The sequence below is a fragment of the Budorcas taxicolor genome, chromosome 2, assembly GCF_023091745.1.
Source record: "Budorcas taxicolor isolate Tak-1 chromosome 2, Takin1.1, whole genome shotgun sequence".
Lineage (NCBI taxonomy): Eukaryota > Metazoa > Chordata > Mammalia > Artiodactyla > Bovidae > Budorcas > Budorcas taxicolor.
In genome coordinates, this window is record NC_068911.1 from 65,116,777 (window position 1) to 65,139,365 (window position 22,589).

The 22,589-nt window shown below is 53.8% G+C and overlaps 3 protein-coding genes across 3 annotated transcripts; all 3 read right to left on the reverse strand.

Moving 5' to 3' along the window:
* Positions 1–1,796: 1,796 nt before the first annotated feature.
* Positions 1,797–4,376, reverse strand: HOXD10 (homeobox D10). Its single transcript, XM_052635710.1, has 2 exons — positions 3,422–4,376; positions 1,797–2,074 (listed from the first exon to the last, which is right to left on the reverse strand). The coding sequence occupies exons 1-2, from the start codon at positions 4,374–4,376 to the stop codon at positions 1,797–1,799; spliced, it is 1,233 nt and encodes a 410-aa protein (XP_052491670.1).
* Positions 4,377–11,925: 7,549 nt separating this feature from the next.
* On the reverse strand, positions 11,926–13,698 carry HOXD11 (homeobox D11). The gene is made up of 2 exons (XM_052635712.1): positions 12,921–13,698; positions 11,926–12,161 (listed from the first exon to the last, which is right to left on the reverse strand). Exons 1-2 carry the CDS (start codon positions 13,696–13,698, stop codon positions 11,926–11,928), a joined length of 1,014 nt encoding a protein of 337 aa, XP_052491672.1.
* Positions 13,699–20,194: 6,496 nt separating this feature from the next.
* HOXD12 (homeobox D12) lies at positions 20,195–21,272 on the reverse strand. The gene is made up of 2 exons (XM_052636285.1): positions 20,585–21,272; positions 20,195–20,433 (listed from the first exon to the last, which is right to left on the reverse strand). The coding sequence occupies exons 1-2, from the start codon at positions 21,270–21,272 to the stop codon at positions 20,195–20,197; spliced, it is 927 nt and encodes a 308-aa protein (XP_052492245.1).
* Positions 21,273–22,589: the final 1,317 nt, after the last annotated feature.

A 22,589-nucleotide genomic window follows, 5' to 3' on the forward strand; every position in this document is an offset into this window, starting at 1 on the left:
GAGTCTACTGGAGACCTTTTGAAACCACAGCACAACCTGGGGTAACGAATTCTCTGTCAGCTCATCCCCCCAAGGCCTCTCCTCTTCTCCCTGGCAGGACTAGAAAAGGATGGACTCTCGTGGGCTGAGGATCCTGCAACCCATTAGTCAATCTATCTATCTATCCATCTATCTATATGCACACTCATACACAGAGAAAAGACAGCTGGAGTTTTCTGTGCCATGGTAACAACTGGAACATTGGACTTCATGGGAAGTCATGTTCATCTGAAAATTCTTTGGGTCACCTTTCGTACATTTTCTTGCCTCCCAGATACAATGGCTCCAACCAGCAGTTTGTAATTAAATGGAGGGAGAATTAACTGGTGAAAACCTTTCCTTCCTTTAATTTTTTTTTTCATGTAGGCCACCAAAAGGTAATGACTGAACATAAAATCCTTCCACAAGGAAACCAGGGCAAAGTGGGATGAGAAAACTCACTCATCCTTGGCTTCACTGTGGCCTGGCTATCTTGTGCTTGGGATAGGGGTAGGGATAAGAACAGGAGAGCAGAAATGGATCCGATGCAATGCTAAGCTGCTGCTTGTCTTTGCTCCTGTAATGCAGGCCCTGCAGCTTCCAGGTGGGGCAAGACTGATTTCGACCTAGTCCCTGACGATGGTACACCAGCTAGAAATCACCAAGACTCCACTGAAAGCATTAAAAATAACACAACCGAAACGAAAGAAAGGAAGACACACAAGTGGGGAGCTGCGAGGAAAATGCGGTTTGGGCACAGGTTTACTTACCAGGCTCAGGCTAGAGGAAAGTTCACATCCACTGACAAATCAATTATGTTACTATCATGAGGGGAGGGGAAGACAGGACCCTCCTTCTTCCCAACTAGGAAAACAGCAGGCACAGCCTGGATTATCACTCCCCCACCACTGCCAAATTTCGGCACCAAAGGCCCCCTTCAGCTTTTCTCTCCCATATTCCTCCCCCTACTCTCTACCACCCCCGCAAGTGCCCCAAACAAGCAGTTTAACAGGAAGATAATCTCTCCAAAGTCTTTCATCTCCATCACAACATATTTCCATTTCAGAAAGCAGAGGGAGTGCACTCGTTTCCAGAGTTTATTGCATTATACATGCGACCAGAACATGCACAGAAAGGACAGGTTGCTGTTGTACTTCTACCAAACCACAGATGCACCACAAGGGAAAGGCTACAAGGCAAAGTCAGTCAATATTCCATCTCACCAAGGACAACTGCTAAACTCATTTGCAAAAAGATACATTGTAATGTGCTTTTTTAGTCCCCCTCCCCCCAAAGCTTGTGGGTTTTAATCTTTTTAAATATATCTGTAATTTAAGTACTTTTAAGTACTGGATGTATTCAAAACGCCATGAGCTCATGGACTAACCACACACACAGACCTTTTGTGTTAGGAAAAACATGAAAAAGTCACATTGCTGGATGGACGAGTGGATTGATGGATGCTCTACAGTTCCAATAAGTTAAGAGCCAAATGAAAATACGCAGTAATAGTTACCCTGCATTACGATGAAAAAAAAATAATAAATTACACGTGCTAGTTTTTTTAATATACATATATATATATATATATACTCATAGGGATTACAGATCACTTGCAGCACGAACAGAATGACCCCAAAGTCACATTCTAGCAGGAAAAAAAAAAATTCAAAAAACAAAGAGCATTGAAGGTTTTGTTTCCGCCTTCCCAGTCCTCCAGCACTCGGCCCTGGAACTCGGCGCCCGTCTCCGATCCTAGCCTCTGACAGGCCTCGGACCTAAGAGAAGGTGAGGTTGGCGGTCAGTTCTCGGATCCGGTTCTCTCGGCTCATCTTCTTGAGTTTCATTCGGCGGTTTTGAAACCAAATCTTGACCTGCCTGTCGGTGAGGTTAACGCTCTTACTGATCTCTAGGCGGCGCTCGCGGGTGAGGTACATATTGAACAAGAACTCTTTTTCTAATTCCAGCGTTTGGTGCTTAGTGTAAGGGCACCTCTTCTTTCTGCCACTCTTTGCAGTGAGCCAATTGCTGGTTGGAGTATCGGACTTGATTTCCTCTAACAAAATTAAAGGGAGAAGAAGAAAAAAAATCAAGAATTTTTTTTTTTCTCTCAATCTGTTCAAATTTACCCTTGGCCATGACCCCGCTGGCAGCCAGGCCGCTTTGGGAAATGCTTGCATTAAACATTACTCACATGAGGTGGGCCCTGAAAGATATTTGTAAATGATGCCAGGTTAGTTAAAGTATCCAAAATGACACAAATGGGTGGGTATTCTTGCTGTCTGTGTCAGCGTTCTCTCTCTCTACTTTCTGACCTGCACAAAATATTAGTACAATAGTAAACTTTCAGGATCTCACCAGCAACGTTCTAAATGATCATCTCACAACAGGGCTCGAGTGGAAGAAGCAAACCACAGTCTGACAAGCCTACGAATCCCACTGCTGCCTCAGATCCCCAAACCTGCCACTTCTTCCCCACTTCTCCCAGGCAGGCGGGGAGCCCCACAGCCAGGCTTAGAGATGCCAATTCTCTTTCAAAAGATACCAGAGGAACCGAGTACACCTTCTCTGCCCTGCCTGGGCACCGTTTTATGCCCCAGAACTTCCTGAATTCTTGTGCTTTTTTGTTCCCACACAAAAGCATTCTCCCAGAAATGAGAAATGTAGCTCCTTGCTGTGGCCCAACTCTGAGCACTAGGGCAGAGGATCAGGGGCAGAAAAGCCAGAGCCCCTGGCTCTCTGCCCTATCCAGCCCTAAGGCTGGCCCTGCCGGGTGGGCCATGCACATTCCATTCTCCCTCCCTTCTGCCTTTGCCCCCTTTGCAAAAGGACTGCAAAGCTTTCGGCACTTTCCCCAGACAAAGCCAAGGTTACCTATCCCCGCAGAGGCAGGGAGCCCTGTTCTCCGGCCCAAGCACCAACTGGTCCAGCCATCTCATTCCCCTTGCTGTCCCCAAGCTCGCAGGATGCGGGGTGCATACACTTGAACACGAACACGGTACCTTGGACCACCTTAAAATCATCATTGAGTGAAAGGCATGGCTGGGACTGCAAATCTGAGCAGGAGAAAGGAGGTTCTGGGGCCGCGTTTACCAGCCGCAGGTCTCATTTGCGCTCTTTTGTTGCATTTCAGGTCTAGCTCAGGAAAAATAAACCCGGCAAGCCTTTCCTCTGCCCGGGCGCCATCAGCTTGGGGCCAGGACTAGCCAGGAGGGTCAGGGCAGCGCGGCAGAAGAGGAAACCATCTCGGGATTAAGATTGCCCCTCTAAAAGACGGGAGGAGAGGCACCTGCCAGTTGGGGCCCCAGGCTGCCGGTTCGGCACTGGGGACCCGGGTGTTCCCTCTCTCTGCCGGTTCCGGGGCTGCGCGCCCCGCTGGGGTGACAACTCTGCTCATACCGACCTTTGCTTTCCTTCTCCTGTACTTCGGGACTGGACACGGAGACCTCTGCCAGGCAGCTCCTCTCTTCCGGAAGGCCGCCCTTGGCTTCAGGGCTCTCCACCTGGGAGACTTTGGTGGGCTCCTGGCCACTCGCTGGCTCGTTCATCTTCTTTTCCATCTGCAGCTGGGCGGCCGAGAGCTGCGGCTTGGCCGCGCCGCGAGGGTTGAGCTGGAGCATGACTGTGGAGCTGCCTTCGGGGCTGTTATTGTACTCTTGGGTTTTCCCGGTGGCGTAGGTCTGACTCAGTCTAAAATATCCAGGGACAGGAACCTCGGGGTTCTCAACGGGACAGGACTCAGGGACCAGCCTCTGGTACGAAGGGACCTCAGCAGAAATGAGTTTGTTGCGCTTATCAGAATACATGCAGCAATTGGATTCTTCCTTAATGTTGGTGGTGAAGGAGCAAGTGGGGACTTGCTGTGTAACAGGTTGCTCTATCCGACAAGATCTGTTCGGGTCTGTCCAACTGTCTACTTGAGGTATATAAGGATGCACATTCATACCCATATTTTGGTGGTTCACTTCTCTTTTGGCCAGAGACGGGAGCAGTCCACAGGTTTGCATTCCATAGGTCCCCATGTCTGCGCTAGGTGGTGGCATGTACATGCTGGCGCTGCTCGAATAAAAACTGTCACTCCTGCAGGCACTGATCAAGGAATCTACTAAAAAAGTATTAGCAGCAGGAGAGCTGTTGGGAAAGGACATTTTGGGGAGGAATTTGAAGAAGAGAGATTGTGTCCTTTGTAGGCTGACATCTCTAGGAAAACATTCCCCGTGTAATTGTGGATGCCTCTGCCGACCACATGACAACCAAGCCAATGAGATTTGAAAATGGCCTTGAGCCGCAGCCTCCTCGCAGGTCACGTGCTCCAGAGCCCGGCCAGCCGGCCGCGTAAGCGCGGACAACAGCGACATCTACTACGCGCCCGCGATAGTGCGCGCTGGAGACAACCGGCGCAGCGCTCTCCGCCGCCCGCCGGGCTCCTGGAGCTCGCTCTGCCCGCCCGCCCCACTCGCGTCCCCCACTCCAGCCTCTGGGCCCGCGAGCGGAAGGAAAGGCTCGGCCCGAGGGGTCTCCGGGAGGACACACGCGGGGAGGGACGCCCGGGCGCCGTGGCGCCAGCACACAGAAGCATTCCCCGCACACACCCAGGCAGAAGGCGCCCGAGAGGGCCGGGGCCAGGGCGGTGGGTGGGGGCCCAGCCTGGTTCATTTTGTCCCGGACAGCCTGGGAAGGTGAGTTGGACTCCCCAGACTCTGAGACATCCCACCCCAGGAGTCCACAGGAAAGAGCTCTGGCGCCTTAGACGCGTCAAGATATCCTGGGGAGTGGAGTCGAGAAGGGCCGCGAGGGCCGAAGGCCACGCAGCTGACCGGCCCCGCGGAGCCCCGAGGACCGGCCCGGCCCCGGCACTGTCCTCTGCCTCGGCCCGCCAGCCCGCCCCAGCCCCCGGCGCCTCTGCGCCCCGGTGGGCTACTCGAGCCTTCGGCTCTTCAGGGAACCACACCCCGACCTCTGCGGGCCGGGCCGCTGGGAGCTTTCAGCCTGGAGACAGTCCCTCGCCAGCAGCGCGGCATCCGCGAAAGCGTCCCCCTACCCCCGGTTCTCAGCGGAAGAACTAAACCAACTAAACCGAGGTTTCCCTCCCCACACGCCCTGAAAATAGAGGGCAAAGAGGAAGGAAGGAAGAAGAGAGAAAAGAATGTTTTCTAGGAAGGGGAAACTCTCACCCTCTGACTCCAGAAGTTTTAGAAAACTGACTGGGCCAAGCAGGAGAGAGTGATGCAAAGGTGTCATATGGTTCTTCTGCAAAGAAAAATATGTTTTCCTTTTATGGATTTTGTAAAAGCATTGGTTTTTGACAAGTGCAAGGTACAAAAGGTTGTGGAATTTATTAATACATATTAAGAAGAATCAGGGCGATCAATAAAATTCTCATCTACATTCTTGGGCTACTTGGTAATTTTCTTGCTTCTGAAGGTTTTTAAAGAGTTATACCCGCTGTTGCCACACACGGGAAGATATTTTATTAACAAATCAATCGAGACTTTGTAAAGGATAAGATTAATAGTTAAGATTTAGCATAATGGCGTTCGCTTTATGAATTATTGAAAATTATACTATTGATTTTTCCCCCTTGCTACTAACCAAGAAGGTCAATTTTTGTTTTAACACAAATTGTCAAATATTAAAAGCCATACTTTTGTCAGAAGTTGAGTTTTACAGTTTGGGGCAATTCCTAAAATTATTTGAGAAGGTTCTGTTTGGATAAGGGAAGGGAGGGAAAAAAGGAGGTGAGAGAACCTTAGTTTTCTGTTTCCTTTGGTGAGGGAAAGTTCTATAAAAAGGATTTGGTCTGGGGTTGTGGTCGACCTCATTAAGAGAACAACCACCATCACCACCATGGAAACTCAGAGTTTTATGAGAAACTTCTTCAACAACTTCCTCCCTCGTTCTCTGTTGCAGGCGGTGAGCAGTCCTTCGGAAGCCGCGGCCTCGGGGCAGCAGCAGGGAGCTTTAAACTTGATTTCCAAAGGTTTGCCTTGGGTGAGGGGCCCGGCCAGGGCACTGGAGCCGTTCTCAGGCTTCCTGGATCCCCATTCCTGCATCTGAGAGAGGAGAAGGGCCCCGGAAACTCTGATGTGAACCAGTTCTCTGTCTGGGGAGGCGTCCGTGTTTTCTTCTCCCCACACTCCTGTCACGGGGGCGGGCCTTGGATTTCAGGCCCAGAGACTGAACTTGTGGGCAAACTGGGTTTCTGCCTTGCCTTTTGTTTTTTGGGGGAGCCCGATGCTCAGCCTGCTGGAGCCCGCTCGCTCCTTCACAAAAACCTTTTCCAGCAAACCCTTTGTCCACCCCTCCCCAAAAGGAGTCTCCCCTGGCCTGGTGGAAAAAGTCGATGGACATTATTTTCGGCCTTGGGACCGCTTCGGCTGTCCCCTCACAGTGCCCTCGCCCAAACAATAACCCCTTTTAAAAAAACTCCTCAGTGGCAATGAGACAGACCTTTTAAACCTTTACGCAGCTGTTCAAATACAACATCATTGTCAGGTTAAAAGCCTGGCGCCTCTAACTGCTCCGGCTGCGGGATGCCGGCTAAGGAAGCGGAGGTTTAAACATTACCTTCGGTAGGGGTGGCTGCTTTTAGACTTGGGGGTGGGGAAGTGAGGAAGGCAGGGGAAAAAACCCAACTTTTGACTCAAGTCTGCTAAGGTCCTGTTCAAAGCTAACAGCCACGGACTAGCACCCCGAAAATTGCCTTCTCTTAAGGCGGAGATCATGATCTCAGCCACAGCTAAGCGTGCCCAGGGCTGGACAAAGTGCCCGCTGCACACGCTCTCGGCAGGCGCCCTGACGCCAGCCTGGCGCTCCACCACTGTCCTCCCTTTGCATGTCGGCCAAGGGAGCTGCCCGGAACTCCGCTGTCCAGGTCTCCCTATCCCACAAGAGAGGCAAGAGTGTTCAATCTAATCGCAAATTTTATGCCCATCAAATGTCCTTTCATAATCTTTATTTATACATGAAGAAAACATCCAAGCTAAAAACCAGCAATTCCTCACCGAAGGGGTATATCTGCCGTTAACCAGGACCTCTGCCTCCTGAATTTGGGGAGCCTTTCTGTTTCAGCTCCCTGCGCCTTCAGGCTCAGTCACTCCCACACTGGATTTGGTTTTAAATAGGTCATCATCACTCACCGGAGGGGTGTATCAGATACACATTTTGAATCCATTATCACAAAATTCTATTTATTCTTTTTCAAATTTTTATCTTCAGACCAGCTCTTTGAGGCCAGAAATTGCCAATATTTTGGAGGGATTTTATTATAAAAATCAAGCAAAATAGAAACAATACAAGGAAGAGAATGATCTGAACCTGGGAGGATGGAAACTTTGCCTAAGACCCTAAGGCTAAGATAAAGCAAGTGGAATGAAAAGGCTGGGTTTTCAAGGCCAGGCTTTATTTTGCTTACAAGTATTTAATGTAGCTACATAGCTGCTGTTTTCGATCATCTTTAGATCAGTTGGAGCAGTTACCATTAATAATAAATCAATATTGTACCATAAAGGAGATGAATATCCACAGTTGTATCAAGACATCTTTCTCCCTGGCACAGTTCTTTCCAGAGAAAAATTAAAAGGGTCGCTTCAGCAAGAAATTAGCATTTGTAATCAAGAAGTGACTTGCATATGCTCTTCCTGTGACTGGGAAGAAGGGCAGCGGCCCTGGGCCTGGGTGGACCTGGGGATCCATTGATTTTGGGCCCTGAGTGACCTCTCAGAGATGTGCCACTTTTGGGGGGCAGAGTGGATGGGCACAAATTTTAAAAGCTGCTTCCTCCAAGCACCCTTCTGGGTTGCACCGTGCACCTCCCAGCCAATGTGTAAAGAACTCAAAAGGGCAACCGGGGTGGCCAGGGAAGCCGCCACCAATGCAAAGACGGGTCTAGGGAGACACTGCAAAAGGACCAGCAGCCTAGGAGCCTCCTCCCTTTGCAGACACAAAAGACTCCTACTTCTCCCAATCTCCCTTCCCTTCAAGCTCTGAGACCTCAGTGACTCAAGATGCTGGGGCCATGCTCCATGAGCCCCACATGCCCTGAATGGTCCCAGAAAGGTCAGGTCTGCAGCCTGGAGAAGTCCTGGTTCTTTTCACCAATCCCCTGGTCTTTTTTAGACTCAACTTGGGCACTGCCGAGAGGAAAGGGACTACAGATTGCAGAGCACTCGTGGTCTAGGAGAGGCTGCCAGCCAAGGCCAAGGGGCCCTCCAAGGCCACAAGCGCCCCCGCTGGAGCTGGCTAAAGAGGGACACAACGACATTTGGGGAGGAGGACTTTCACCCCACTTGGACTGAGGCCCAGGTTAGGCCCCGGGAAATGTCGATTCACAATAGCTAAGCTGGACCCACAGTCAGACAGGCAGGAGCCAGGGTGCCCGCGGGGAACATCAATGCCTCTGGCTGGCGCCTCCCATGGGGTGGGGAGACTCATGGCCCCCAGCCTCCACTGAAGCCGATGCCAGCTTCCAGGGGTGGACCCAGAATCTTTAGTCCGGGGCCTGGAGGGAGGGGACAAAGAGAGCAAAGTTGAGGAGGTCCTCACTAATTCCGGGGTTGCGTGTGCTTTACAATGAACTTCAGGAAAGAAGGGACTGCCACCCTTCATTTTGGAACTTCTCTTTCAGTCCTTGGATGGTGGCACAGGCCCTCCGCAATGTCAAGGGCTTTCGGGGTGGGAATGGGGTTGAGGAGAGCATACGGAAAGAAAACTGCTTTCAGGAGCTTATGCCAAAATCAAACTCCACGCTCAAGGCCAGCAGACAGCTGGGAAGGGTGGCCAGGGTTCTGTCAAACGCAAAGCCCCGTTTGCTTCAAATGCATACACCATTCCACGACACCTTGAAGTACAAACGTTCCCCGGGGCTGTCTACCGCTCCCCGCCGCCACACTAGCTCAGTATGGCCGGGAGCCCTAACTCAGTTCTGCCTGCGCCTCCCGGTCACTACCGGTAGCCCCGACCGCCAGGCACTACCGGGGGTGGGGGTGGGGGTGGGGGTCCCTGGCGCAGAACGACCCGCTAGGTCTCGACGCGTCTCATTTTTCTGAGACCACACTCAGCTAAGTTGCCGGCGCCCTGATCTGTCTTAAACAAAAGCCTTTTAATCACCCCAGGCGGTCCGAGAGCGTGCAAGGCGGACGCGGTTTTAGGCAGGGGTGGTCCTACCTTCCTATCGCTCTCCACACGTAAACCAAGAAAATTGATTTCCATAATTTAACTTGCAGTGGCATGGCTTATTTTTTTGAAATGCACACATTTGTCTTTTAAAAACCTCTCTTCGACACCACCAGGTTATACCGAAGTATTCTTTATAACAGCTTTATCTATAAGAAGACAACGATTAGGTGATCTCTTATTTCAGGAATCTGCTCGCGTTCCTCTGTCTTTATACAACTTCCCAACCCCATGGCTGCTGAGAACAAACAATCAGCAAGCAAACACCTTAGCGGTTTCTAGCCGGTTAAGATTGCATATTAGAATCCAGTACCCGAAAGATACGGTACCGCGGCCTCTCCGACAAATGAGGCTTCTGGAACGTGAGCACGCCCCCGTGTGGCTCTCCAAGGCCATGCAAACGCGAAATGGTATCTCTAGGTTCGGCTTGACTAAGGTGGTGCACATACAAGCTGCTACATTTAAACGCAGCATTTAAAAAAGAACAAGCCAGCGAGCAAGAGAGAGAGAGATGGAGAGAGAAGAAAATAAACCAGTTTTAGCCTCCTGGAATGATCACATTACTAGGGCACTGACATTGTAACGGATGCCTAGGATTCCAAACAAAGGAGTCCCCTTCTGAACGAAATTGTTCAATTGTAGGCTTTGTTTCTATCGCATCCTTAACCAAACGTTGAGGGACGCTTTTGGAAACAATATAAATATATTTTCTCTTGTTCCATATCATAGAAAGTACAGTAACTTATTTCACAGGGTGACTTCTTTTTTTTCCCAAATATAACGAAGTAAGTCTGTAATAGAACTTTCTTTTTCAAATGCCTACTTTCAAAATCGCGTTTCTTCATTAGAGCTAATGGACTGCTATCTATGACTCCCCCCGGCCCCAGCAAAACAAAACAAAACAAAACAAAAAACCAACAACCAGCACTTCCTAGCTGTAGTAAAAGCATGCTGGTAGACATTTTAATATAACCAGTATTTTTAAAAGAAGTCAATTGGTACTGAATTACGCAAATGTTTGAAGGGAAATTAAGGTTATTGATCCTGAAATTAGGAATTTGCTTAGATTTATGGGGAGCCCTCGATATGATTCTGTGTGGTCATAAATGTGTGTGGGGCTCTGGATGTGTGTGAGCATGTGTGTCTGAGAGTGGGTGGTAGTTGAATATCACAGAAGAACCTTAAGGTGCCTAATTATTCAGAAAGGTTAAAGGTGATGACCTTGACATTTTGGAAGTTCAAAGGCATACACTTATGCACTTATGTTTTTCCTTCCTTCCAAAAGCTTTGATAATTAAAAAAAAATTCTGCATTTGGAAATGCATGCCTCCTTGGAAGATGCATGGGGTGCTGTATAGCTCATGGATTTATTTTTTGACTTTGGACTTATGAGAGGTTAAGAGTCATAAGAGTCACTTTACTCTTTTCAGAGAAAGAGAAGCTTTTCTCACTCTTCCAGTTTATGGCACATTGCGGAAATCTCTTTTGGGCCCACCAGAAGGTGTATAATATAACCCAATTAAGCTGTTTAGAACTTTGGCTTTTATGGTGTTGTCTAGACAGTTCAAGGTTTTGTAAACAGCCTGGCCTGGCCCTGCAACATAAAGTGTGATGCAGCCTCCACCACATTCTTTAACTTGAAGCGGTATTTGCTGTGAGAAGTGGTCTGCAGTCCTGGGCCCTATTTCCAAGGCTGCGGGGCAGTGAGGGAGACCTTCTCTGCTCCAGGTCCCTGTGACACCAGCAAGGACCCAGGCCCTCTCCACCCCTGATACTGTCCCTTTAGAAAATTAGTTTTGTTTCAATGAAAGGTTCTAGTTTTTATTTCTTCTTTTAAGGGACCCTGACTCCTTGACATCTTATTAAGAGTGAATTTGGATCTCCTACCCAGTTTTTTTTTTTTTTTAAAGGAATTCCAAGTTTACTACCCTGGGTGTAGGATAGGGTGAGGTGGCAAGGAGACTTGTTTCTTAGGTCCTGCTGTCCCAGCCTCATTGCCTGGATAAGGCAGCACCAGCATGGCTGGGTCACATCTTCAATTCAGAAAGTCATCCCTAAAGTGATTTTTAATGCCAGTGTAGCTTAGAAGGGATAGGAGAGAACAAGTCTTATCTTAGTGGGATTATAAAGCTTTTCACTTGATTTTCAGTTGCTTGGGGGAGAAGGTTCTGGCCACACAAATATCCTAATCAGGCACTAAACTTCTTCAAAGAGGAAAATTCATACAGTGTATTGAAGCTATAACCTTCATTTTACTAGAAACCATTTATTCACACAAAAGACAGTGACTCATGCCTTGATACGATAGACCAAAGGTACATTTCCCAGAGTTTAAATAATCTGCATTCACCAAGGGGAAAAGATGCAGTCCCTTAAACTCAGAACAAAAACAAGTGCCTTCCAGCCCCTCGGCCTAACTCTCTACAGATCCCACAGCGTCCCCACGGGAGCTCAGAGAGAGGGAAGAGCAACAGCACATTGGCGGTAAAATTGTAAAGGGACATTTGCATTTACCATTTTCCCCTTATTAGGATCCGTTCGGCCAAGTCCCCGACCTCGTCCGCAGGCTGCAGTGGTCGCTGGGAGGTCCCGAGTTGACCGTGGGAAGGAATCGTGGAGTTCCACAGAGAAGAGGCGTCATTAAACCCAAGGACATTGGGCCTGCTCAGGGCAGGCTGGTGGGGAGGAGAGTGGGTGCGTGGGGTTCAGGGGAGAGGGGTGCTCCTGGAGCTCTCAAAATAAGGGGTTTCCAGTGAAATACTGCAGACGGTCTCTGTTCAGTTTCTTTTCTTTCATCCTGCGATTCTGGAACCAGATTTTGACTTGCCGGTCAGTAAGGTTGAGCATCCGAGAGAGTTGGAGTCTTTTCTCTTTGTTTATGTACACGTTAAAGAAAAACTCGCGTTCCAGTTCGCGGATCTGGTACTTGGTGTAGGGACAGCGCTTTTTCCGAGACCGCTGGGGGGCCACTGCAAGTTAAAGAGACCAAGGGGTAAGAGAGGCCACTGCCTGCCCACCCCTGGCTACCCGCTCGGGCCGCGCAAGGGCCAGGCCTCGGCCGGTTGGGGACGTCCCTGCTGCGGCTGAAAGGCCCTGCCTGCGTCGTGGGGGATGATATATGGGCGGGCACAGGAGAGAGTGCGGGCGTGGACCTGTGTTCACGCCCCGACACACACACACACACAACACACACACACACACACACACACAGCCTGGCATCGAGGTGGGGAGCGAGAGCGAGGCAGGCTCTGAGCTGGACTCAGAAGGGAGAGAAACACGAGCGTGCCGGGCATCTACTCGACTCCAGCCAGCAGCGTGCGTCAGGCAGAGGCTTGGATAAAGTCCAGTTTAAGGATCAAACTCTCCCCAACACCCCACTCCTTTAAAAGCAGGAGGCTCGAGTGTCCACACACACAAATTGGCTTGAAATCTCCCCTCCCTTTCTACCTCCCTCCACGGTCTCTCGGACCACCCCCCCACGCACAAAACTGGGGGAAAGCTCTCTGCAGCGATTAATGTCGTCCTCGAAGTCTACCTTAAGCCCACCTAAATTGGTTTCCTATCGTAAACACGCTTTACAACGGCCAGGGAAATCTTATAGGATGTATAAACCCCTTCGAACGCTTATAAAGTAGCACATAAAACGGCGCAAGCAGAGGGAGGCCCCCTCCGCCCCCCCGCGCCCACGGCCCCGGAGCCCAGCCGCCCACCCCGCGTCCGGTGCCTACCTGTGCCTCCGCTCTTCTCAGCCCCCGCCTCCCCCGGGGGCACCTCGCCGTCGCCGCCTTCCGCCGCCCCCTTGGGCTCCGAGCCGGGGGTCGTCTTGGCACAGGGACTTCCCCCGCCGCCACTGGCCGCCGTCTTGGGGTCGCTCTTGTCGGCGGCGCCCTCGGGCTGCGGCGGCGCGGGCGGCGGAGGGGGCTGCGGCCCGGCGAACGGGGGCCCGGGCGCAGCCTCGTAGAACTGGTCGAAGCCCTGAGGCAGGATGCCGTTGCGGCCCACGGCGCTGTAGAAGTTGGAGGCGGCGCCCGCCGGGCCGTGCGGCGGCCCGGGGGCGGCGCACACCGGCTCGGGCGCCTTGAAGAGCACGTCCGGCCGGCGGCCCGCGGGCGGGAGCAGCTCGCGCTGCATGGCCGCCTCCTCGGCCGCAGCCGCCGCCGCCGCCGCCGCAGCAGCCGCCGCGTAGTAGGGAGCGTAGCCCCCGGCGCCGCCACTGCCGCCCCCGCCGGGGCCGCCCCCGCCGCCGCCTCCCCCTGCGCCGCCGCCGCCGCCGCCGCCGCGGTATGGCCACTTGGCGCGCTCCAGGCCGTAGTCGCGGAAGGCCACTTCGCGCACGGGTTGGACGTGCGGCGCCAGGTTGGAAGAGTAGGGGAAAGTCATCTGGCAGGACGACGGTTGCGACAGGAACGACGGCTTGCTGGCGAAGTCCGACGGGGCCACATAGTAGGCGCAGCCGGGCAGGTACATGCTGGCTGCGCTCGGGCCGCACTCGTCAAAGTCGTTCATGGCTCCGCGGCGTGCGCGCCGGCGAGCCCTGGGCCGCTCCCCGCGCCGCCAACCTGAGCCATCGATTGCACAAGAGGCTTGGGCCAGGATCAACTAAGCAAAAATCCCCACCGGGCGCTGACGTGCAATTCATCTTGATTGATTCTGGTGGTAATTATGTCACGTGACGCCATGGAGAGAAATGTCCTTATATCTGTATCAGTGCTCGCCAACACGCCCCGGGACGGCTCCTGGCGCCGAGACGCGCGCGCGCTGGGGGCAGATCGGCCTCCCTCTCCAGCCAGCTCTCCCTGGGAGCCCCCTGACCAGGCTGTGCAGCAGGCCGGTCACCTGTGCGCCGCCGGCGGCTGCCACTGCTGGGTGCATCTGCCACCGCCCGGCTGGGCCGCCCGCCCGCGCCTGCCCGCGCCGCTTTAAGTACGCGGACTGAGGCCGGCAAGGAGGAGGAGGAGGGAGGGGGAGGAAGGGGGAGGAAGGGGGAAGGGAAAGAAGCGGAGCGCGGAGGGGGAGCCCCGGCTCCAGGCACAGGGGACTAGGTGTGAGGGTGTGAGGGTCCCACCCCCTACACCCCTTCCTGCAGCCGCTCCCTCCCCCGTGACGCCGACACCCTCTTCAGTTTGCCCGTCAGGAGCTTGTTGCTTCTAGTTCAAGGCGCGTAATTGCGCCGCTCTCGGGGAGCCAGGAGCCCTGATTTACATATTTCTCTGCCCGGCGCTCACGCCGAGCAGTAACTTGGCTCTCTCTACTGCCGACCCGGAGCGCGAATGCCAGCCTCAAAATACTCACGCCAAAAGCCTACCAGGAGCTCACCCGGCTCAGGGTCTCGGTGCCCACTCGGCCTGTCGCCTTCTCTTCCTCCTTCCTTGTCCCCCTTCAGTCTTCTCACTTGCCTGTCTCTCCGGTCCTCTCTGCTCTCACTTCCCCGTCTCCTTTTTCCTTCTTCCTTCCTGTTACTTTACTCCCCTCCTTGCCGCTGGCTCACTCGGTCCCCTGACCCTCTCTCCTCCTTTGCCCCAGCTATGTGTCCCCGCCTCAATCTCTCTCCCTGTCGCCTCTCCGCCTTTTCTCTTGCAGTGCTAAAGCAAGGAGGGAGTTTAGCCAGCGGAGATACCCCGTGGCCCTCCAGAACCTTGGGGGTCTGCTGAACAAAAGGATCTGGAGTCCTACTCTCAGGGTGCCTGGCTTCCCACTTTTCCGCAATCAAGCAAGCAGAGACAAACCACCGGTGCCTCCGCCCGTCTCACCCTCTGCCTTCTGGCCTGGATAAGACCAACCAGCCTCACATCCAGCTCCTTCCCTGTGTCGGAGCCCCGCCAAGGCCTACGCATCCGTGCCGCGCCTTCCCTGGGCTTCTGCAGCACCCTAGGGCCCCTGTGGGCTCCCTGGAGGTCCGTTGGCTCTGGGGGTGAGGGGCGGGCTCTCAGCCGCTCTTGCCTCCTGGTTTAAGCCCGTCTTCTCCACTCGACCCTGAGGGCCCCCCATCCAGTCTCCCCAAGGCCTCACTCTCCTCGGCGGCGGCTGCGTCCCTCTTTTCTAGCCCGGGGTGTGGGGGGGGTAGGGTGGGTCCAGGCGAGGCCTGGGCTCAGCCTCAGGAAAGCCAGCGTTTTCCAAAGGTGAAACCAGTCTCTTAGAAAAAAGCTCCCAAAATCCGAATCCCGGAACTGAGGGCAAGAGGTTGCCTCTCGCTCCCCAGGATTCCTCTGCCAGGCAATCAATCCCAGCATTTGTCCCAGGCCTCAGCCCTGCGCCCGAGACAGACAGTGCAGGTTGTGAGGCTGGTTCCCTCCCTGGCCCCGGTCACCGCAGTGCCAGTGCCGTGAGCTCTGCCCACCATGCCGACTGACAGAGAAAAGGCGGGTGATCAGAGCGCATATCTATTTTTCTGACCAATGTTGCCCCCTTCCTCTTTTATCTCCTCCCTCCCATTCTCCCTCCCACTTTCTCTCCTCCGCCCCCTCCCACCTCAGCTTCCCTCCGAACACTGCGCAAACAGGTCGGTGGGTCTGGAGAGCAAGAAACCCCCCATCCAAGAACTGCCCATCCTTGCATACACCCTCCACACACCTGGCACCCTCGCCCAGATTCCAGCTCGCCCCCTTCTCCTCAGCCTAGATCGCTGGCACACTTGTCTGCCTCCCCATCTCCATCTCTTGCCCAAACCTCTCCCTTTCGGGCTCGGAGTTGACGCCCCCGGATCTCTCTCCTAAAATGGCTCCCCGGACACTGCACATTAGCCCCGCGGCCGCTCAAGACCCAGGGAAGGGGCCGCGGGGTGCCCCCCGGCTGGCTCTTTATGTGTCTGCAAGTGCGCAAGATTCTGGCACCTTCTCTCTGCACGGGTGGGGCGCAAGCAGCCCGCTGCCCCCAAAGTGGAGCCTGCTGACCGTTAAAGAGGGAAATGGGGGAGGACGAACCATTCAAGTTCAACGACATGGCGACGGCGCTCGGGCTGGAGGCGCGCTTTGGCGGGGGAGGGTGCGCCATCTGCAGCGGCTCATGGGTGCACAGGGAAGGGGGCGGCCGGCCCTTCTCTGCGCATTAGCGCGGACCCCCACCCCCCACAACCAAGCCAAGGCGTTCGTTCTTGGCCCAGCCCGCCTCTCCCTTTGGCCCCAGCTTTCTCCTCCATCCTCACCCTGAAACCCAAGGAAAACCGCAGCTCCCGACCCGCGCGTCCGGCTCGAGAACCTACCGTGAAGATCCAGGGGCTGTGGCCTCGTCTTTGCCTGCGCGGCCCCACTCGAAGCGCAGGGAGTGCACCGGCCCCTGTCTTCGCAGCCCGGCAGCTCCGCGAGTGGTAGCTTTCCGCGCAGCGCCGGGACGCGATGCGGTAATTTTGAGCCACCCAAGATAAGACACTAACTTGACCTTAACTTTGTCAGGGCGCCCCTGGTATCTGGAGAACGTGAACAGACACTGTCTGGCAGCTCTCGTAAAAACTGACTGGGGAAGAGATTCTGAGTCATTTCATTTATTGCCACTACAGTTCTGCAAGAAAGCTTTTCCTCCCTGCCAAACTTTAATTATTTATGCCCTTTTAGGAAACGAAAGAAGAGGAGAAACGCAGGGGAACACCCAGAGCCTGTCCCTTCCCTGAAAAGTCTTCGGAATGGGCTCCCTAAGTCAAGTGACCGAAGAACAAAAATGTGGGGAGATTACCTTTGTCCAAGGACGGTAGGACAGCCGCTGTGCCCCCCGCCTCCACTAAGTGGGGGTGGGTGCAGCTGGAAGAGGCGGGGTGAAGGGGCACACCCTCCCCCCACCCCCACAGACATGAATATTTACAACGGTTCTGGGTTTCTCCTCCACGCGCCCGCCTCCCGGAAGCCTCCCCAGCCCGCCTCCCTTGGGGAGAGCCCCCAGGCCTTAAAAGCGTCTCTTGGCCGGCCCTCTGAGCTCTCAGCCGGTTGAATGCCAGACCAAGCTGTTTTTCCTTGTTTAAAAACCTTTTCTTTGGTCAAGAGGCCCGCCTAGACTGCAGCATTTCTGAGGACGCATTTGTCTTTGTGCGAGGGAATGTTAAACACTCAGATTTCAGCATTTTGCTGGGGTGTTTTTTTCAGATTTCATCGTGCTTCCAAATCCCTGCTGGGACTTTGGTTAGGAGGGGAGAAAGGACACCACCGCCTTTTATATTCGTGTGGATCAGCAAAAGGGATGGATTTGAAAAACACTACTGAAGCTCCAATCAACAGACAAAATTTTACACTTAGAATAATTTCAATCTCTTTGGGGAGTGGTCTTCACGAATATCTCCTTCCACCCTACATCCAGGCTAAAGCGAAAGAACACAATGATATAATGGCGTATATTGCAGAGAAAATGGTCTCCCTGTGTGGCCATAGGGCCTTGGTCTAAGTCTGGTTCCCTGGCCCTTTACCCAGCCGGCCATACCTGAGGTCCGAGTATGGCCTCTGCCTTTGTTTGGTTATTTTGAAGGGGGCAAACCTTACCAGACTCAGAGAGACTCAGTTCTGATACCATTGCTTCCCTGAGCCCTATCACATTTCTAAATAATAGGGCCTGCCTCAGCAGCTTCTTGCTTCATTTTTTCTTTTTTTAAAAGGAGCTGTTTAAAATATATTTCATCAGATTTGCTTCAGAGAAGGGGAGTTGGAACCATTGAATGCTCAAAATTAGAGACTTAATGTTTTTCTAATTCTTCCACTTGCTAAAAGCTAGTAATTCTCTAGTTTCCATCTCTGAGCTAACAGGGAGCTGGGGTCTGCAAGAGCTCAGAATGCTGAGCAGGCCCCAGGTTTTCTGGCCTGGTTTAGAGGCTCTGAAGACCTAGAGGGTGCTGGGTCCACATTTCCCAAGGGAGGCTGCTGGGCTCCTGGCAGAGGGACCAGTATGGAGGATTTCCACAGGACATAGGCTAGTCACAAGAAGCCTGACTGGAAAAACATGGCAGGGAGAGACGTTTTGTATTGAAGTCCAAGGAACCTCATATCTTGGCAGCCCCCTGATAACAGAAAGCTTCAAAGTTTGAGAATTTAGGCAAAATGCAGAAGTCCCGGCTAGCAACAAGCCGAGGGTTCTCTTAGTGTGTGGGACACGCTGAAAGCTGCTCATGGTTCCCCTACCTTAGTATTTTATATATTTTGTTCATAGGCTTTATACACCATTTCCTGACTGACTTGGAAGCCATTTTCTCATTTAATGAACAGTCAAGTCGACACCCATAGTGAAACGGCAACCAGGAAAGACAAACGAATTTGGTGACCTGAAAAACATTAGAAGAGAATCTGAAACATTTTGAAAAACTGACATCAGTCCCGTGACAGCTTGCCTGGGACTTGGATATTTATTTCCACTGAAAACATTTCTGTATGTCTGATACATACAAGCTATTGTTTTTGACAAAATAAACAAAACACATACAAAAATTATTAGATAGCAGAGAAAATGGAATTCATCTAAACATCAACTGAGGTCAGTTGGGCTGAGGCTCAGAGTGCCCCATGAGGTGTCCATTCCAGATCTTGTACTGAAGATTCTTGGTCTTGCACTGAGAATAAACATCATCATACTTTGAGAAAAAATTTTCAACTCTTTGGCTGTCGTGCATCTCACTAGAAGAGAGGGAGCTATTTCTCTGAAGGAGGTGGAGAAGGGGCAGAGATGATAGAAGGAGCTTGGGGGGCCCTTAGGGTCACTGAAATCAAGGCAGGACACCCCAACACATCCAAGACATCTCTACCTGGCATTCAGCAACCCCAGCCTCCACCGAGCAAGCCTGACAGGGCCCATAATATCTCAGGCTCTGCTGGAGCAAGTCAGACGTGGCTTCAGAAAGAGCACAGCAATGGGGCCCCTGATGAAGCTGGTGGGCAGTGAAGAGGATGAGGAGAGGGAACTTCTGCTTCTCTCTGCTTGGCTGGGAGAAGAGATGGGGCTGAGGATCTGAAGGGCCTCCTTTCTAACCCTCCTGATTTCTGGTTGTTGGGAGAGAGTTAACCTCTCCCTGCAGTGATTCATTACCATAATTCAAGAAAGAAAGACAGACCAGTGGACACCTTTTCCCACCTCTCCAGAAAAGCCTTATGGACAGGCAAAATGTAGGACCATCCCCCCTTTCCTGGCTCACTCCCACCTCCCCCTGGATGTTTCCCCTCCTCCTGGTGCAACTCAGCCTCAAAGCCAACTAGGAGCTTGCCTCACCAGAGTTCAGCTCTGGGGGTCCAGTTACAAAGTGGAGGGCTCTGGCATAGGTATGTGTGAGGATGTGGGAGAAATGGGGATATTACCAGTCTGTCTGGAGATTGCCGTTTGCTGTGGAGCCCCAGCCTCCCTCATCCCATCCATGGGAAGGAAGTGCCCAATCCATTCAGCCCAGCTGGAGGGGCCAGCCCAGCTTGGATTCCGAGGTATCTCTGGAGTTTGTCTGGCCACCACGCCCCCTTACTTCTTTTTCCTTCTGAAGGTCTAAGGCGGCCACTGTCCTCCCAAGGGAGAACGGTGCCCTTTCCTTCCTCCAGAGTCAAGATCCTGGCTTTGCCACAAGGAGTTTGGCTGCAAAGAGACAGAATTGTGCTGTCAGCCCTTTCTACTCTGCCTGGAAGGTCTTCCTAAATTCAGTTTCACTCTGAGCCCTAGTTAGCTGCCTGCTGGATGCAGAAAGGGCTGGGGAGGAGGGGATAGGAAGACGAATCAGGTGGAAGCAGAAATGCTAGTACAAGGGTGCTAAAGTGAATCCGGGGGATAGTACCCCAGCTAAGAGTTAGGACAGGTGACCCTAGACTTCCACTCTGGAAACCTCAAGGCCGAGGCTGCCACTTCTGCAGGTTTCTCTGAGAAAGGGGGAAAGCAGGGACGCTTAACTGGCCAGGTTTCCAAACAAATCTCCTGCAGGCTTCTGGGGCTGCTGTCTGAGAGGGAGGGTACCTGGAACCAGTGGAGAAGGAGCAGAAGAAAAAGCCCCATCCCCTGTCTTCCTTCACGGCCAGGCCTTGAAAAAAAGGCAGGCCCAGCTCGGGCGGGGACACACCCGGGGCTAGTACAATGCCAGCGCCTGCTCTCGCAGCACCACGCGCTTCTTCTTCATACGCCGGTTCTGGAACCAAATTTTGACTTGCTGGTCGCTGAGGTTTAGCCTGTTGGACAATTCCTTGCGCTTCTGCCGGTTGATGAATTCGTTGAGAAGGAATTCGTTCTCCAATTCCGCAATCTGCTGCTTTGTGTAGGGTTTCCGCTTCTTTCGGGCCCTCCCCGGGGCCGCCCCCCACGGCAGGCCTGCAACACAGCCCCAACCCAAGTCAGCCCAGCCCGCTCCCAGTTGCCTGCCCGCCCCTGGCGGCTTCCCTCCCTCTACACACTCTCCCCAGCACCCCACCTCCCACCCCGGCCCGGGGAGCTTTGCTCGGGGAGCCTGGCCACCCTTTACCGTCGGGCAGCGAAGGTCGCAGGCAGGAGGCGATGCCGGCCTGCATTGTCATGTTCAAGTTGAGCGGGCCTTTGGCGTCGTCCTTGAAACCGGCGGAGCAGGGTGTCCCCTCGAGCAGGGTTGAAGAGCCTGGCGCGACGCGGCCCATACCCGTGTAGTCGTATTTGGCCGCTTTGAGAGCAGCGGCCGCAGGGGCCAGACTAGACTCCGGGATGAAGGGCGGCCGCGCACGGCCACGCTCCTCCGGCCCCGCGGCCGCGTCGGGAGTATAAAACTTGGCCTGTTCTTCGGATCCGTCTTTGGCGCCCAGGGGCTGCAGGCCGAGAGGCCCAGAGCCAGCCAGGTAGGGCTGGGGAAAACTGCCGAAGGCGGTGGCACCAGCAGGCTGCGCTGGGGCGCAGGAAGCGGGCGTGGTGGCCCAGGGCAGCGCGCTACGTGGGTACGAGATAGGGGGAAGCGCGGCCAACTGGCCGCCATTCGGTCGCAGGTTGGAAAAGTAGAAGGAGTCGGGCGACTGCAGATTCAGAAGCGAGCCCACATAGCCCGCTCTGTAGAGACTGCGCTCACACATCTCCAACAAAGGGCTTGAGCTGCGCTCGCAGCAGTATTTAGTTACAACCCGGAATAAGAGGGACAGGCTCAGACGATTGGACGAAACTTCGCCTGCAGGTTCTTCAAAGCCGGTCATTTCAGCACCGCCTACATCCCCCGACCCGTTTCGCTCCCCCCCCCCCGCCCCCATTCAGGGTATTAAGATAACACCCGCAATATTCGATGGCGAAGGACGAGGTTGCCAGGCCGAGCCAAGTCATACTGAACGAAGATGGAAGCCTCTTCGAGTTTTCTGGACGATTTCAGGAGCTGGGGGGCATTGGGCATCGGGTACCTCTGCCTTAATGTCCCTTGGGACTCTTCTTGGTCTTGACTGGCTTTGCACTCCCGTTTTCTGCTGGCTACTTGGGTCAGGCTTGCTTCTACCAGCTTTCACTTGCAGCTGAGGCCTTTTCCAGTAGAGTGCACTTCCTGGCTTGTCCAGAGAGCCCTTGCTCTGGTAAGGCCATCCTCGGTCCGTAGGCCTTAGCAAAGCTAGTCCTACCCCGTCCCTCCCCACCTCATCCCTCTGGACTGGACTGTGCACAGGTGACCTGGCAGTGAAAACCCAGGGCTGCCTGAGCCCCACGTCCCAGGCTGCAGGCACAGTTTGCTGATAGAAGAGAAATGCATCACAAATTCTGCCCAAGTTTGGCGCCCAGGAAGGAGGCTTCACATCATTCCTGGTGTGCTTCACCATGGCCCAGCCTTCTGCTCCTAGTACAGTCAGCATCCAGGTCCGTGGAGAGTGCTGGCCTGAGGACCCGGGCTGCTTGATTGGACAATCGTTGCCAAAGGCTACATTCTTTTAATAGCCAGCAGTTCACCTTGGCGATTACACCCAGCAAACCAGAGTTCCAAGGTGTTCATTCATTCTGTGGCGTGCAGTAGAGCGAGCTGCCCTAACCTGGTGTTGAAGAACAGAAGACCAGAGCCACCGACCGGAAACAGCGGGGCACACCGAGGCACACCGAGGCCGCGGACTAACTGCGTTCCTCTGCTCCGCGCCTCCAGGGGCGCGCGGGCCGCTGGCGGGTTCGGAGGTCTGGCGAACAGGGAGGCGGGCGGCAGCGCTCCCTTGCTGGGAGCAGTGAGGCAGCCCCCGGCCGCAGCTCCTCCAGTCCAGTGTGGCCAGAGGGCTCAGGATCCTCCTTTCTTGCCTCCGGTCCCAAGACCCCCAGCGACCTGCCTCCGCCCCAGCCTGCAGCCCGCCTCGCGGTCCCCGAGCCAAGCTGGAATTGGTTAGACCGCCAGCTCCGGCACGGAGACCACACAGGCGCCGCCGGAGGGCAAGGCTGACCACCGCGCTGCGACTTTATTGTGTGAGTTATGGCGACCAATTGGGCGGCTCTGGGGAACGCAGTCGGCCTCTTCCCCTAGCTCTGGGGCGGGGGTAGGGGGTGGGGGTGGGGGT

Bases quoted from the DNA above. Each gene is read 5' to 3' on its own strand.
- HOXD10 (XM_052635710.1), bottom strand. From the start codon at position 4,376: ATGTCGCTGTTGTCCGCGCTTACGCGGCCGGCTGGCCGGGCTCTGGAG. The intron at 2,075-3,421 runs GTCGGTATGAGC...TAATTTTGTTAG, and splicing joins ACAGGAGAAGGAAAGCAAAG to AGGAAATCAAGTCCGATACT.
- HOXD11 (XM_052635712.1), bottom strand. From the start codon at position 13,698: ATGAACGACTTTGACGAGTGCGGCCCGAGCGCAGCCAGCATGTACCTG. The intron at 12,162-12,920 runs GTAGGCACCGGA...TTTAACTTGCAG, and splicing joins TGAGAAGAGCGGAGGCACAG to TGGCCCCCCAGCGGTCTCGG.
- HOXD12 (XM_052636285.1), bottom strand. From the start codon at position 21,272: ATGACCGGCTTTGAAGAACCTGCAGGCGAAGTTTCGTCCAATCGTCTG. The intron at 20,434-20,584 runs GTAAAGGGTGGC...GCTGTGTTGCAG, and splicing joins GCGACCTTCGCTGCCCGACG to GCCTGCCGTGGGGGGCGGCC.